Raw genomic sequence first — 15012 nt, 5'->3', positions numbered from 1 at the left:
GTCTCTTTCTTTATTACGCTTTTATTTTAATTTTATATTGCATTATATATAGTTTTCCTTCACTCGATCGGCAATTAAGCCAACAACCAAGTACGTGCCAATAATATATTAATTATACAAAGTCAAAGGTACTGATCAAATGAATTAATACCTATATATATATATATATACAGATACATGCAAGCAAGCTGGCGGCCTATATAAACACATGCAAGACTCTAGCTCAGGGAGAAGCAAGTTTGAAGCCACCAACCAACACCATGAGTGAAACCCAGTACTACCTCTTCCTGTTCTTGAGTTTCCTCTCACCAGTCCTACTGATATTGTTTTTCAACAATCTCTCTAAGCCGAAAAGCGGGAGCCGCCGCCTTCCGAGCCCACCCGCCCTCCCACTCATCGGTCACCTCCACCTCGTGGGAGGGTTCTTTCACAAATCCTTGCAGAACCTCTCCACCCAGTATGGCTCCATCTTCTATCTCCGCCTCGGTTTTTATGAGTCCATCGTGGTCTCGTCGGCCCCCGTGGCCCACGAGATATTCAAAACCCAAGATATTGTTTTCGCGCAGCACCCCTTCCCCAAGTTATGCTTCGGCGATGAATTGCCGTACGCCAAGTGTGGATTCTTCAACGCCCCATATGGTGATTATTGGCGGTTCATGAAGAAACTGTGCATTAGCCAGTTGCTCTCGCCGGGACAGCTTGAACGATCGCGGGTTGTCCGGGAGGAAGAGTTCGCCCGGTTCGTTCGTGAATTGCTTGAGAGTGCAAAGAAAAAAGAGGTTGTGAATTTGGGCGCCGAGCTCATAAAGCTTACAAACAATACTCTGTGCACGATGGCGATGAGCACCAGGTGTTCGGAGGAAGGTGATAAAGCTGACAGGATCAGGGAGTACCTGAAAACCACGTATGAGATTGGTTCCAAGATAGTTCTTGGGGATGTGTTGGGGCCCCTGAGTAGAGTTGTTTTGTGGCTGTATGGAAAGCAGTTCACGGAATTGCATCTGGGGATTGATGGGCTTCTCGAAGGAATATTGAAGGAGCATGAAGAACATATCGGGGAGAGAGAAAATGAAGATTTGATGGATATATTGTTGAAGGTCTTCCGAGATGACAAGGCTGAGGCCAAGATTAGCAGAATCCATCTCAAATCTTTCTTATATGTAAGTAGTTTTTGCCTTAATTAATTTGGTTCAACTTAATTGATTCACTCATTTTATTTATTTATTTATTTGGAAATGGTCAAGCTAGCTAGCTTTTACTACAAATTTTCTTACAAACTAATTAAGTGAACAGCTTATAATTAGTATAATGATCAAGTAAAAAATCTAACTTTTTCAATTTATTTGGCTTTTGACTCACTTAATTGTCAACATAAACTAGTCTTAATTAAGTCATTATTTGGCTAGTGATTATAATCATTTCACTAATTATTTTTAAATGGATTGCAATAAAAGTTTTAATTAATACCTAAGTCATGCATTTCCCATTTGGAAATCATGGATTAAAGTTAAAGTCGTCCAAATTAAGGCTGTATTTATTTTAGCACAAAATACTTTTTCGTTGACAAGAAAACATTTATCCCTAAAACCAAGGACGGATCTAATGGGGGGGGGGGTTCAATTCCAAAAAGCAACAAAAAAAAAAATTAGGTAAAAAACAATTTGTAAGGTAAAAAAATAAAACTTAGCTTACTACCCCTACCAATAAAATTTTTTAGCCCTCGACCCTTACTCATAAGAGTTTCTGGCTCCATCCCTACCTAAAACCCTTCGTTTTTTTTTCTTTAAAAAAACACACACGAACTCTGAAAATGTGATGATCAGCATTTTCTGGTTATATAGCACTAAAATACAATAAATAGTCAAACGCTGAAACAAACACAGACGGTACAGGATCAAAAGATGTTTTACCATTAATTGATCATCGATTGTTTTAAGCGGAGACATATTGTACTAAAAAGAAAATGGCATGTTAAAAGAAATAGGAAAAACTTCGTCTATCTTTTTTTGAATTGTCTCCGCTTTTGCGATTTAATTACTTTATAAATTTCAAAAACTCTTAATTTAGTGTATTTATATTACAATGTCTCCCTTCCATGCATTAGGATTTTTCATTAAATCTTGTTAAAATTTTCAAAAATACTTCTGTTTTTTAAAAAAGAAAAAGATAAAAATCAAAGATTTAGGCGTGAGTATTTTTGCAAATTCCATTAAACCCTGACCGCCAACACCTATGTCAATCATTGTAATTTTTTTCTCTTTTTATTTCCTAAAAAAGATGGGTATTTTAAAAATTTTGGCATCTCTCTTGTTGGATTTAACAGAAAATCCTAATAGTTGGGTGAAATTGAAAAAAAAAAAAAAAAAAATTGAAAGATGAATAATATACTAAATTGAGAGTTTTTAAAATTTAAGATGATAATTACAATGTGATGAAAGTTCAAGGGATTTAAGTCACATATAGTATAATTGACATTTTTTCTATATATATGTGATAAATCAAGACTTTAACATTACTCTTCTTCGTTGATACAAATTTGAGGTAGAACTCACTCATTTTTTAAAAATGATTTACAAACACAACCTTGGACGAATTCTGGTGATTTTTTCTTCTTTTTTTTGGGATTTTTTTTTTTTTATATAGCTTCATTAATTCCTGACTCCATAAAAGTCCACCAAGAGATATATTTGCAATGAAGTACTTCATACATAAACTCTCACCTTGTCTCTGTCATCGACTCAAATTCCACTATATTGGCAGGATATTATCGTCGGAGGCACTGGAACCTTAGCAGAGGCCATCGTATGGTTAATGGCTGAGCTCATCAACCATCCAAATGTATTCCACAAGCTCAGAGAAGAGATAAGATCGGTTGTCGGTAGTACTCGACTGGTTGAGGAGTCTGATGTCGCAAATCTCCCATACTTGCAAGCCGTTGTAAAAGAAACACTAAGACTATATCCGCCATTTCCCGTCACAACAAGACAATGCCGCCAAAGTTGTCAGCTAGCAGGCTTTGACATGCCCCAAAAAACTGTGGTGTTTATCAATTTGTATGCCATAATGAGAGATCCAGAGGTATGGGACAACCCAAATGAGTTCTGGCCGGAGAGGTTCTTGGTTTCTAACAAAGAACATAAACAAGATCGAACTGGCGGAGAAACTCTTCTTAGTTTTGGAGCGGGGAGGAGAGCCTGCCCTGGCTCAAGGCTGGGGTTAATTATGATGCATACTGCTGTTGCAGCCATGGTTCAATGCTTTGATTGGAAGTTTCGTGTTGATGGGCACAGCGGTAAGGTTAATATGGAAGCTGGGAAAGGTGTCTTTATGCACTTGGCTCAGCCACTGACATGTCTTCCGGTTGTTCACTTCAACCCCTTTGCTTCTTCGATCTAATTTCCTGCAATGGCAATGGCTTCTCGAATCCTTCATGTGCTTCACCTTCTCTAGTACTCCATCTGATGCTTAGAAATAAGAGCATGTGTTTAGTGTAAACACATGCAAGGAATCTCGATCATATATAATGTTAAGAATATTATGTTATTATATATTTATTGTGTTTTCTATTAGGGTTTATTCTCTGCCTTTATGTAATTTAAGATTTCTTACTTACTACTCATTGTCTCTCTAAAAATAAAGACTTATATAATAGTGTTAAATACACTACTTTAATACAATGTAGTCATTTATACGCTTCCGCTCTTTCTCTTTCACTCTTTCTCTCTTTCATATATTTCTTCAATATATTTAACATTTATTGTCATTCTATCTGCTCTTAATGCATATTACAATCTGTTTGTACCATGAAGTACTTTCAGTTGCATGCCATGTTTAATATTTGTTAGTGTTAATAAACATGTTTAATATATGTTTTTGTTTTGAATATGATAATTGTGTAGAGTAATACTAAAAGTCTATCTTGTTTCACTCTTGTGACCCTCTAAAAATGAGATGGCTATTAAAACTATCATTTCATCAAAATTCAATAGTTATCAATCACTAGTCTAATTGTGATTTTAAAAGCCACTTCATTTTTGGAAGGACAAATGAGAGACTTTTAGAATTACGCGATGGTGTAACTGAGTATCTTTTATTTTGAGTCCAATTTCGCTCATTAAACTGGCATCTGTCTCGTGTATTTTTAATAAGATTTACAGAGGCACATGCATTTAAAAAAAATGCACACGTGTGAATTTAAAATGCTTGTAAGAATCACGTCTAAAGATGGATGTAAAAAAATATTAACTTCTATAAAAAGGAGACTGGGGTATCCTTCGATTGTGTGTGCTAGAATGTGAAAATTATTAGGGCTGGTAATTTTTGACACGACCTGCAAACCCAACACAAAGTTAAAGGGTTAGGGTTAAGCTTAAAAGGATTTGGGTCATAAAATGGTCATTACAGGGTCGACCCGTTTGACCCGTAAACTTAAACCTTTTTTTTCAATATTAAAAATTAAATCTAAACAATCATGCTACCTCTCTCTTTCTCTCACTGTCTAAAGAGTAAATACTAAACTAAAAAAATCTCACAAAAAATAAAACAAGTCTTTTTCTTTTATTGAGTTAGAACTTGAACAAAAAAGGTAAATACTAAAACAAGTCTTTTTTTTTTTGAATTTTTTGAACTTAGAAGTTGAACCAAAACAAGTAAACAATAAAACAACTCAATGCTTCATATTTCAATTGTGAAATAATATGATTATTCAAACAATATAATTTTTTTTTAGTTTAAATTTGTGTTTTTATTTTTATAGACTTTATTAATAAACGGGTCAAACGGAACGGGCCGTGTCAACTCGTTATTTAACAGGGTTGTGTTAGGGTTTAAGGATTTGACCCTTTTAGCTAAACGGGTTGCGTTAGGGTTGACCCTTAACGGGTTGGCGGGTCAAACGGATCGTGTCAGCCTATTTTGACAGCCCTAAAAATTACTCACGTATATGGATTCCAAAGTGTAAGGTTATATGAGAGGTTCTTTTGTTGTGTGTTGTATGAATGGGCGAAGTGTCCACGAGTGTTCCTTTTGTGACCAAGTAATGCTATATACCACACTACAAATTTATTATTATTATGCTATATTGATGTAACACTGTCAATCCACCCTTAGATTAGCAATTGTTCAAAGAAAAAAAAAAATCAATAATAAATTAACAATGCCACGACAGCATAGTAAGATATTGGTAAAGTATATATATTATTGTAAATCTTTTAAAGGGCAAATGATGCATGACTTGGCACGAGACAATGCCAATGGATTCATTTACATGAATTCTTTGTAAGAATTGCAGCCTGCTCGACTGTAAATGAGAAATGGCTATAAAACCCACCTACCCAAACAAGTGATCGAACAAGCGAGTGCCATAAGAGACTTCTCTTAATTGAGAGAATCTCTGATTGCAAGAAATTCCTGTCCATGTCAATCTATAAGCAGCAGCGCTATGACAGTAAATCAATATTCTACAAACGTGAAATTTCAAAAGTGAGTGTCATCCAAGGAGGTCTCTCTCAATTGCCTGAGCAATTGCAAGAGGCAGGCAATTGAGAGAATCCCAAATTGCAGAGAATCCCAGTCCATATCAGTCTAGCTGCGCGCTATGACAATCACTCAATATTCTACAAACATAAAATCCCTCAGTCATGAAATTTCAAAATTCGATTTTAAGTAAATAAATTTCAAAAGTATTGCAAGTTTGTACTAATACCAAATCCATTCCCGGATTAATCACCACCAACTTCTTTCAAAAAAAAAAAAAAGGTTTTTTACAACAGTATTCCTGAAAAAAGAAGATTAATTGTGATCATGTCAGATATTAACCGACAGTAAAAATTGCAATCAACGTGGGAAAAGGTCGGAGGAATACAATCCTACGAAGAGGTGCAACAGCTGAACCTCCGTTCAGGTTCTGCTGGCTCCTGTCCAGGGACAACAATATTCTTTCCCTTGAGAAGTGATGAACTTCCTACAGCAGCTGATTCTTCATTGGCAACAAGAGCCTTCTTGCTGATGATCCGGTAGATTTCTGTCAGGACCGTGAGGAAAGCTGATTCAACATTAGTGGCTTCAAGGGCTGATGTCTCCATGAAGAAGAGGTTCTCCCTTTCGGCAAACTCTTTTGCATCCTCTGTAGGTACAGCTCGAAGGGACCCCAAGTCAGACTTATTGCCCACAAGCATGATGACAATATTTTTGTCAGCATGGCCCCGTAACTCCTCTAACCACTTGGCCACATGATCAAATGTTTGACGCTTGGTAATGTCATACACTAGCATCGCCCCCACCGCACCTCTGTAGTATGCACTGGTCACTGCCCTGTATCTGAGATTAGCATCAAGAATGTGAGCAGAACATAATAAAAAAAATCTAATATTGGGACTTTGTGGCCAGAAAAAAGAGTTACCAATTGTGAACCATTTTGAATAAGTCATATATGAACTCTCTCTCTCTCTCTCTCTCTCTCTCTCTCTCGTGAAATAGGACATAGTTTAAAGCAGACAATTTTTTATACGACCCGTAAACTCGACACGAACTTAATACAAAATTAGTGGGTTAAGGTTAAGAAGTCTAACCCATTTAATTAAATAAGTCGGGTTAAGGTTAACATATATAGTCTTATATCCATAACTCGACATAACTCAAACCCGACACGCGAATATGAATTGCAACCCCTAGCCTAGTCCAACCATTTTGAATTCCCATTGCAAGTTCCTGTCTCTATATAAACCTTTTGAAATGGTACCTACAATTGATCATGGTATTTCTAGTCTCCATCTTATTGAAGAGATCTGCGTTCCCCTCAGTGTCAAACCTCCCCCCTTCTTCTATCATCTTCAACTTACACTAGCTTATGACTTATCACTAGCAACACCACTGATCTTCTCTAACTAATGAACCTACCCTCTCATTTAAGAGTATCAGTTATGGTGTCCCAGTTGTTGTAGCAGTCATAATTCACCTCAACATGCTTTATCTTAGGACACAATACTGCTCTAGAAACCATTGCTGTTTTATGACTATTTGGCATCACAAAAACTTCAGCATTCTAACTCTAACCCTTTAGCAACATCCACCAGTGTCTCTCTCTCTTTTATGGTCAATAAAGCCAATGTACCAAAACGCCATCACCAAGCTGGTTTTTACTCTGTCACCTGAAATCTTAATCATTATCTCTCTCTTCTGCCTTAATCGGACTCTCTAGCACAAAGGAGATCAACTAGAATCTATAAAAATCCTATGCCGAGATTCTAACATAACTCTGCACCTGCATACTACAGAACCGATTGCTCTCATATAAATCAACTCCCAGAATCCTATTCCGCTACGTGATAATAAATCAATTCCTAAGGTCTGCAGAATCTCTTACTCTAATACCACCTCTGGCATGCCCACAACTCCCCTCCCATGGAAACCCTTAAAACTTGTTGGCTGAACTCCTCAACCAACATACCTTCATCTGTAATTTATCAAGACCCAATGAATAATCATAGCATTTCTCATTCGAAATGTGTAGCAAACTTATCTGTCAACTAATGCAAATAGAATAAGTACTAAACAAGGCCTTTACACAAACATATTATACGAACTAAAAAGTTTTTCTTTTCCATCATCGCATGCATTCCTCATGCCTATTACCATTATTCATATTACAACTCATTGGATAAGATGGTTCACTCATCTCAATGAGAATAATACTTCAAGATAGTGTTACACAAATCACATTGAGCAGTTTTACTTAGTTTACCAACCAGAGAGAAAAAAAAAAATAAAAAAAAAAATAAAAAAATAAAATAAAATAAAATAAAATAAAATTCAAAGCACAGCACAACACCCAAATTTTACATTCACAGAAATCAACAATATTAATCTTGTTTCTCTCTGTTTCATCAAGATAACCAACCTTCCTATGCAAAATAAACGCAATAACTAGAGTAAAATTTATCAACCCTAAAAAGCCTTTTATGCCCAAAAATCTACAAAATTTGAATAACATCAATACTACTTGTTCCAAAAATCTAAGTTCATACAAAATGGTGAATTTACAATTTAATCAATATTCTAACACTCTTTGTAAGTTTAGACTCACCTCAACAAGTAGTACCAGTAAGCCTAAACTCCACCCAACAAGTGAGACTCAACACATAAAATATTTAGCTTAAATAACTTAGTGTATGGACAAGCTAAATACTAAGATGAATTACCAAGAATAAAAAAGGACAAAGTTTTCTTCTGAATTGGGTTCTCCGAAATTTCTCCAATTCATTCTATTAAATTGATATAAAAGTGGTGGATCACTTCAGTAATATTCAAACAAAAACACTATTAAAACATTATTACATATGATAAATACGACAATGGAAACCATGAATCACTTAATCAATACTCTAACAAAAAATCTATTAAAACATTATCAATGAAAGAAAGAAACTTTAAAGACCAAAAAAAAAAAAAAGGTAAAGTTGGTGACTTTGGGTTTTGGTTCACCTTTCCTGACCAGCAGTGTCCCAAATCTGGGCCTTGACGGTCTTGTGGTCGATCACAAGCGTCTTGGTCTGGAACTCGACCCCGATGGTGGCCTTGGATTCCAAGCTGAACTCGTTCCTCGCGAACCGGGCCAAGAGCTGCGACTTCCCCACCGCCGAGTCTCCGATCAGCACCACCTTCAGCACGTAGTCGATCTTCTGGTTGTAGTTGTGGTTCCCTTGAAAATTCGACATCTCTCTCTCTCCCTCCCTACGAAATTGAATCGCCGAATCCTATCACCGTTCAATCAGCTTCGGTCTTGAGCGATCGGTGGATTTGGGTTGATCATGAGCCTGGGAGAGGGGTTTTAACGGTCAAAGTGCTTCGAATTATTTCGTATAAATATATGCACGAATTGCTAAAGAATTACTGTGCAGGATTTACAGTGAAGACTGAGTCAGAGAGAGAGAGGGATGGAAACGTAGGCAGAGAGACCAATGGCGTTTAGATTTTTCTTTTTTCTTTTTGTGAATTTCACAAAAATTAATCTCTAGTTTTGACATTTAAGCTCAATTTCATTCTTAAACTTTCACCTTTAATATTTTATCATGGGAATCTATAATTTTAAACAAATTAAATTTATTTTAGATCCCAATACATATTTGATCCCATGAGAGATATAATAATTAATGTCTATTTCATAAAATATGATAAATAATAATTAATGTCTATTTCATAAAATATGATAGTATTTATCATATTTTATGAAATAGACCCCTCCCTAATTTTATTTTTTCCTCTTCCCTACTTCAAAAATTTTAGTTTCGCCCCTAACCTTAGGGGTGATCAGTCACCCCAACCGAACCTCCCCATGAGCATCGAGGGTGGTCTTGAGCTATTAAGGTAGTCTCGGCCACCAAATCAGGCATCTTATCCACCCCTGCATGGTGGTTGGGGTGGCCATCGATCAGGAGGAAATAATGCATTTTTAAAAAAAATTATCACATCAAATTGTAAAAAGATTATTGTAAATTAATTATAGGCGGAACATTACACTTCATGAATGATGAAACCCATCACACTATCACAACACCTCATTCGTCAATGATGGATTAGAAGTCTGTGTGGTGTGGGTATTGAAAAAGTATTTTAATGTGAGAAGTGGTTTTTAATGGTGTCTCTTGTGTGGGATCCACTTAAGAAAATTTCATAATTTATTACTTTAAAAAAAAAATTATGATGTAAAAATACAAAACTGTACAAGTAACCCCAAATTTCACAAAATACAAAGATTATGAGAGAGTTTACAAATAACCGAAATTTTTTTTTAATAAAATAAAATAAATAAATAAATAAAAGTTTCTCTACAACTATCAACATAATTGCACAGGATCCTAATCCTAATCCTTGGATTACATATGTAAGATGGCTTACTTGGTAGAATTTCTCAACATGGTAAATAAATAGCACACAAGTCTAATGGTTTGAACTTTGAAACCTTTGCTATACAATTTATCTTCTTCATTAAGAGCGTCAATACTTTGGAAAGGATTGGATTTTATGACTGCTACTGGGATGATGATCTTCCATTGGAGATGGGTCTGTTTGAGAACTTCTTTTGTGTGTATGTTTTGCTTTTTACCCAAAAAGCAAAAGAGAAATGATTCATGTCACTACCGCTATACAATTTCAACACAACTGCCTCCGATCCAAAAGAAAATATATTTATATATATATATATATATATATGCTTTACACCGAAGCGGGTTGTATTGAAGTTGTGTATCATTTCTCAAAGTAAAAACCATCTCCTTTCGTTAATGTTTCTCCATTCTTTTACTTTCACTTACAAAACTTTTTTCATTCAGCTTTTCACGGTCTTTTCCATGTCTTTTCAGAAGATGTTGACAATGCAGTGAAAATTCTTGTGGAAGAAAAGTTACGTCGATGCTTTGAAAAAAAAAAAAAAAGGATAACTTCACAAAAGGTATCGAACTATATACCGTTTTGAGATAAGGGTATTGAACTATCAAACGTCTCAAACTAAGGTATTCAAGTTTCTAAATGTCTCACTTAAAGATACTCCGTTAAGATTTGCTGTTAAATTTTGTCTAAATTCCTAAAATACCATTGTGTTTATTTACTAAAAAAAATTTATACAAATTTTCAAAGATTCAGGTATGAGTATTTTTGCAAATTCCATTAAATTCTGACCAACATCTAAATCGTAGCATTTTTTTACTAAAAAAATGGACGGGTTTTTGAAAATTTTGGCAAGATTTAACAGTAAATCTTAACAGATTACTCTTAAATGGGACATTTGAAAACTTGGATAATTTAGTTTCAGACGTTTGATGGTTTAATACCCTTATCTCAAAACGTCGTATAGTTCATTACCCTTTTGTGAAATTATCCAAAAAAAAAAAAAAAAAAGTGATGAACGTAGTTGAAAGTCAACGAACGCTAAAAAAACGGAATTTAAATTGAGAAACGAAAAATTGCCGTGAAAACGCGTCGTAAAACAAGCCTTATATATATTTTCCACACTCACAATCTTCTACCATTTTATTCTACTTGCGTGCATTGGAAAAGATAAGTTAGTGTCAGCATATTTTGTTACTTTGCCATCTTCCTAACACTCTGTACATGCAGAAACAAATCAGTCAGAATGATTTGAATATTGCTTCAGTTTTCTTGAACAAGTGCACTTGGCCTTTGTATCCGCGAGCGTCTGCACCAAAAAGGAAATGTTTTTGTGAGGGAAGATAGAGTTGGTTGAAGATTCATGTGATGAGTTGGTTAATTGAAGATATAGAGTTTAATTTGCTGTCTTTTACAATACCTTAACCTGTTTCTGAAGGTCTTTAATGTACTCAACTGCCGAATCTAACATATCTGCTGTGTTTGTTTGCTGCAAAAGGAAACAACCAAAGGAAGAAGATTGAGTTTCCCAACAAAAGTTTTTTGACATTCACAAGTCAAAAAATCATCAGCGTAAACTACCTTGTCCAAGTTTGGAAAAAGCTCTTGCAGTTTCCTCATCCTTTCACTAATCCGTGTTCTTCTCACCTGATGCAACAGACCTCGTTAAATCACGACTTATCCGAAAAGATTAAACCGATAAAAAATGAGTTTGAACTTGAGACATTTGCTCTAACACCTTATTAATCATCACTTTTCTTAAAAGCTTTCACTCATTTAATCAATATTCTAACGGACCTCAACATGTCAAGGGTTAACTCCAGCTAATGATCAAGTGAAAGTGATTTTGTGTAAATGGTAGATATACAGATGAACCCAAAAAATCATTATGCAAACAGCTCCAACATGAAATGTGAGATTTACCCTCTCTGCAATGCTTCGTGGGTGGGTGGCAAAGCCTCTTTTGGCTCGTATTTTACAAGGAACGGAACCTTGAAATTGCAAAAACTTCTCTATAGTGGCCATCTCAACGGAAGTCTTAGGCAAGCTCAAATGATGAGTCAATCCATGGGTTCTGTTTCTGGGTTCTGGATTCTGTAGGAAGAAAATATCATCACTGCCAAGCAGAAAGCAAGAGAGAAGAAAAAAAAAAGAAAAAAAAAAACTTCGCTTACCATTGTCATGGCTTTCACAATGTCGTCCAAAAACTATCAAAAGTTACAATGTAAGTATTTGATGTTTCAGCCCTTCGAACTGTCATGGCTCTTGCCAGCCTTTTTTTAAAGTTTTTTTTTTTCTCTTTTTTTTTTTTTTTTTTTAATTAAGGCTAAATTTGTGTTTTTAAAAATTTTACAGGAATATAAAAGACATTTTACTTGTTAGCAATTTGAGTTCACAAAAAACTCCAATGGTAAGGGGATTGAAAAGGGCTAAAACATCAAACATCTACATTGCAACTTTTGATAGATTGGGGGGGCGACGTTGCAAAAGCCATGACAGTTCGAGTGGGGTAAGCGAAGTTTCCCCAAAAAAAAAAAAAAAAAAAGATTGTCAAATGTATCCAATGAATTTGAAGTAGGGAACACTTTTAACCTCATTGTCTCTGGTTATTCTTAGGCCATTGAATGCAGATCTATTCCAAGAATCATTTGAGAAGTTGGGAATGTAATTTTGATGGCTATCAGCAGCATTTCCCAGACTTTGATCCTCTGGAGGTCTACTTAATTCGTTCCCAATTTCAGCAATCTGAGTCATATGACTTGAGCATGGAGATGGCCCAGATGAGAAGCTTAAATCATCATTCAACTTAGTAATTGACGGGCTAGCTTCCCCATTGCAGGCTCTAAAACTTCCCACATTCCTCATCACACCAAAGCCTATAGCCATTTAAAAGTATTCAGCAATCTATTTTGAAGAGTATCAAGATAGAAATGCTCAAAATCATATAGGTGACAAGAAAATTTCATAGAAACGAAATTAACATCAAATTGAAGCTTGAGATGGGGCTTGAAAACATATAATAAGAGAAGAACAAACAAGTCCAAAACTCAATTCTGTTCCCTTTAAGAGTTGTTACGTTTTGTGATTGCCTCATTCGGCTTATATATATTGATAACTGCTGTGTGTTATTATTCTGCTGCGTTTGGGGTCAAAAAATGTGGTTCATTAACCTTTCAAGAGTTCTAGAGATCCCTTCTTTCTGGCCTAGTTTAAGTACTTTCTGTTGTTTACCAACAAGGAGGCAGGATTGGAAAGAAAATATGTTTGGTTGCTGAGAAAGTCTATGGGAAGTGTGTGATTTTGAATCTGAATTTTCACTATCTGCAACTTGAGAAAATATATATGACTCTACTCGACTAGCCTAAATCAACACAGCCTAGTTTTGGTGAGTTTCTGCAATTGGAGGGAAATTAACAAAGGAACATAAATCATTATATCCTATGTTATATTTCCTTTGGCTTATCCACAATTTTCTCAGCATAACAAACACAGATAGGAGAAAATAGCAAATATATGAGCAACAAATAATACCGTTATCCATGGTTGATTCAGCGAAAAGCTCAGCTGGAGAGCTGCTTTGCCCAAGAGGAATGGACCGATTTCCTGCAGCACCCATCTTCGCTTTCATTGAATTCTCCAATCCCACAGAGTTCACAAAACTAAAAGATCTATCCACTGGATTATGATTTGGCAGAGCTTGTGCTTGTTGATCAGCTTGGAAAACCATCTGATCATTGCACGGTGACATGAACCTTGCCAACATTGTCTCCTCCTCGGGGCTCGATGATGGAAGATACCGGCGATCCTCACATCCAACGGTACCGTCACCGCCGCCATTGCCGCTATAATCTACAAGGCTTGCGAGCAATGAGCTCGGCGCAGAGCGATAACGCATTAGGCCAGAATTATGCAGGTTCTGCTGATTTTGTTGCTCTAGTTCTTGTTGTCGACGTTGATGGTAAATATTTGAGTCCAACATGAATTCTGCAGGGTGGTTCTTTCTCAGCTCCCCATCTGCAAATTTGATACTAGGACTGTACAAAAGGCTCATAATAGTCTCTCCTGCAGATTCCTGAGGACAACAATAATTACACTATAATATAAATTAAACAATTAAATTCATCCATTTCTATAAGCAGTGATTTAAGAGTATCAAAACAGAGATTTTGAGTACCAATCATGTCTATATCATTCACTTTCTTTAAGCTTTTGAGATAATTGATGAACTATCAACAATAAGCTTAACTTCCAGACAAATTCAAAGATAATTGTATAAACCTGAATTGGTTTGACAAAAGTTGCTTGTTCCTGAAACGTAGGATCTGCTTGTTCTTCAAACTAAACCAAAACCAAAAGCTGCAAAAGAAGAAAAAAAAAAAACAAAAACAAGAACAGCTTAAATCCAGCACCCAAAAAAATTTAAACAAAAAAACCTGCTTGCATTTACACACACAAAAACTATATCACTGGTTTAATTTATTAGCACATGCATGTTTGCTTCCTTGGATCACAGAAAGATATGAGAACCTCAGGATCCGTACATGTGCAAAAGAAAAGAAGACCAGCTTTGTTTCAGCTCAGAATCTTTCTTGGATTTTGTTCATCTCCCAATATGGAAGTTTTAAGACAAGAAAGTACAGAAAAAATCTGAGTGAAAAACAATAACAGTACTGCAATTTAACACAAATTTCAGCAACATCTGGGCTCCAAGTTTGATGGGTTCGTCACCAAATTCAAGTACCTCAGCTTTCTGGGTCGTATCTGAATCACCTCGATCTCTTTGAGAGAGAGAGAGAGATTGTTCTGAGAAGAGAGAAGAGAACTAAACGGAAGCCAACAAATGTCTGTCTCTCTATCTGACACATTTATGTACTAGCTTTGTTTGACATGTACCCTTTGCTTTCAACTTTATTACGGGAATCACTAATTGACATAAGGTGGTCCATGACACGTCATTGTTCGTGTTGACCAAACTACCCTGAATTCTGTCCAAAACAATATCGCCCCCACGAAATACGATATATTACCGCTTCAAAACACAATTTTTAATCGTCTCTACTCCATGAATACCCCTTTTTTAAAAAAAAAAAAAAAATTGTTAAATCTAGTTAGAAAATCACTTTGCCACAT

General features: G+C 35.7%; 3 protein-coding genes across 4 annotated transcripts; 1 reads left to right on the top strand and 2 right to left on the bottom strand.

Annotated features, from left to right (window-relative positions):
* The first annotated feature begins 212 nt into the window (after positions 1 to 212).
* On the top strand, positions 213 to 3695 carry LOC133880525 (cytochrome P450 705A20-like). Its single transcript, XM_062319475.1, has 2 exons — positions 213 to 1160; positions 2761 to 3695. Exons 1-2 carry the CDS (start codon positions 261 to 263, stop codon positions 3394 to 3396), a joined length of 1536 nt encoding a protein of 511 aa, XP_062175459.1. The 5' UTR covers positions 213 to 260; the 3' UTR covers positions 3397 to 3695.
* Positions 3696 to 5636: 1941 nt separating this feature from the next.
* LOC133880043 (ras-related protein RGP1-like) lies at positions 5637 to 8982 on the bottom strand. The gene is made up of 2 exons (XM_062318908.1): positions 8482 to 8982; positions 5637 to 6318 (listed from the first exon to the last, which is right to left on the bottom strand). Exons 1-2 carry the CDS (start codon positions 8712 to 8714, stop codon positions 5868 to 5870), a joined length of 684 nt encoding a protein of 227 aa, XP_062174892.1. The 5' UTR covers positions 8715 to 8982; the 3' UTR covers positions 5637 to 5867.
* Positions 8983 to 10913: 1931 nt separating this feature from the next.
* On the bottom strand, positions 10914 to 14752 carry LOC133880628 (transcription factor bHLH130-like). 2 transcript variants are annotated; one of them, XM_062319608.1, is made up of 9 exons: positions 14624 to 14752; positions 14161 to 14238; positions 13414 to 13954; positions 12475 to 12758; positions 12057 to 12089; positions 11806 to 11976; positions 11464 to 11529; positions 11303 to 11371; positions 10914 to 11191 (listed from the first exon to the last, which is right to left on the bottom strand). In XM_062319608.1, exons 3-9 carry the CDS (start codon positions 13931 to 13933, stop codon positions 11120 to 11122), a joined length of 1215 nt encoding a protein of 404 aa, XP_062175592.1. In that variant the 5' UTR covers positions 13934 to 13954; positions 14161 to 14238; positions 14624 to 14752; the 3' UTR covers positions 10914 to 11119. The 2 variants fall into 2 exon arrangements, with proteins under 2 accessions (XP_062175592.1, XP_062175593.1); XM_062319609.1 differs by lacking the exon at positions 12057 to 12089.
* Between the last annotated feature and the right edge of the window lie 260 nt (positions 14753 to 15012).

The sequence above is a fragment of the Alnus glutinosa genome, chromosome 10 (assembly GCF_958979055.1).
Source record: "Alnus glutinosa chromosome 10, dhAlnGlut1.1, whole genome shotgun sequence".
NCBI lineage: Eukaryota > Viridiplantae > Streptophyta > Magnoliopsida > Fagales > Betulaceae > Alnus > Alnus glutinosa.
Note: the sequence above shows the minus strand (reverse complement) of the source record. Positions and strands in the feature narration are given on the sequence as shown.

What these genes read in the sequence shown, in the direction of transcription:
- LOC133880525 (XM_062319475.1), top strand. Translation starts at nt 261, where the DNA reads ATGAGTGAAACCCAGTACTACCTCTTCCTGTTCTTGAGTTTCCTCTCA. An exon ending in ATCTCAAATCTTTCTTATAT is followed by an intron (nt 1,161 to 2,760) that starts GTAAGTAGTTTT and finishes CTATATTGGCAG; the next exon opens with GATATTATCGTCGGAGGCAC.
- LOC133880043 (XM_062318908.1), bottom strand. Translation starts at nt 8,714, where the DNA reads ATGTCGAATTTTCAAGGGAACCACAACTACAACCAGAAGATCGACTAC. An exon ending in GACACTGCTGGTCAGGAAAG is followed by an intron (nt 6,319 to 8,481) that starts GTGAACCAAAAC and finishes TGCTAATCTCAG; the next exon opens with ATACAGGGCAGTGACCAGTG.
- LOC133880628 (XM_062319608.1), bottom strand. Translation starts at nt 13,933, where the DNA reads ATGAGCCTTTTGTACAGTCCTAGTATCAAATTTGCAGATGGGGAGCTG. An exon ending in GAATAACCAGAGACAATGAG is followed by an intron (nt 12,090 to 12,474) that starts GTTAAAAGTGTT and finishes AACTTTTGATAG; the next exon opens with TTTTTGGACGACATTGTGAA. An exon ending in TTTTTCCAAACTTGGACAAG is followed by an intron (nt 11,372 to 11,463) that starts GTAGTTTACGCT and finishes TTCCTTTTGCAG; the next exon opens with CAAACAAACACAGCAGATAT.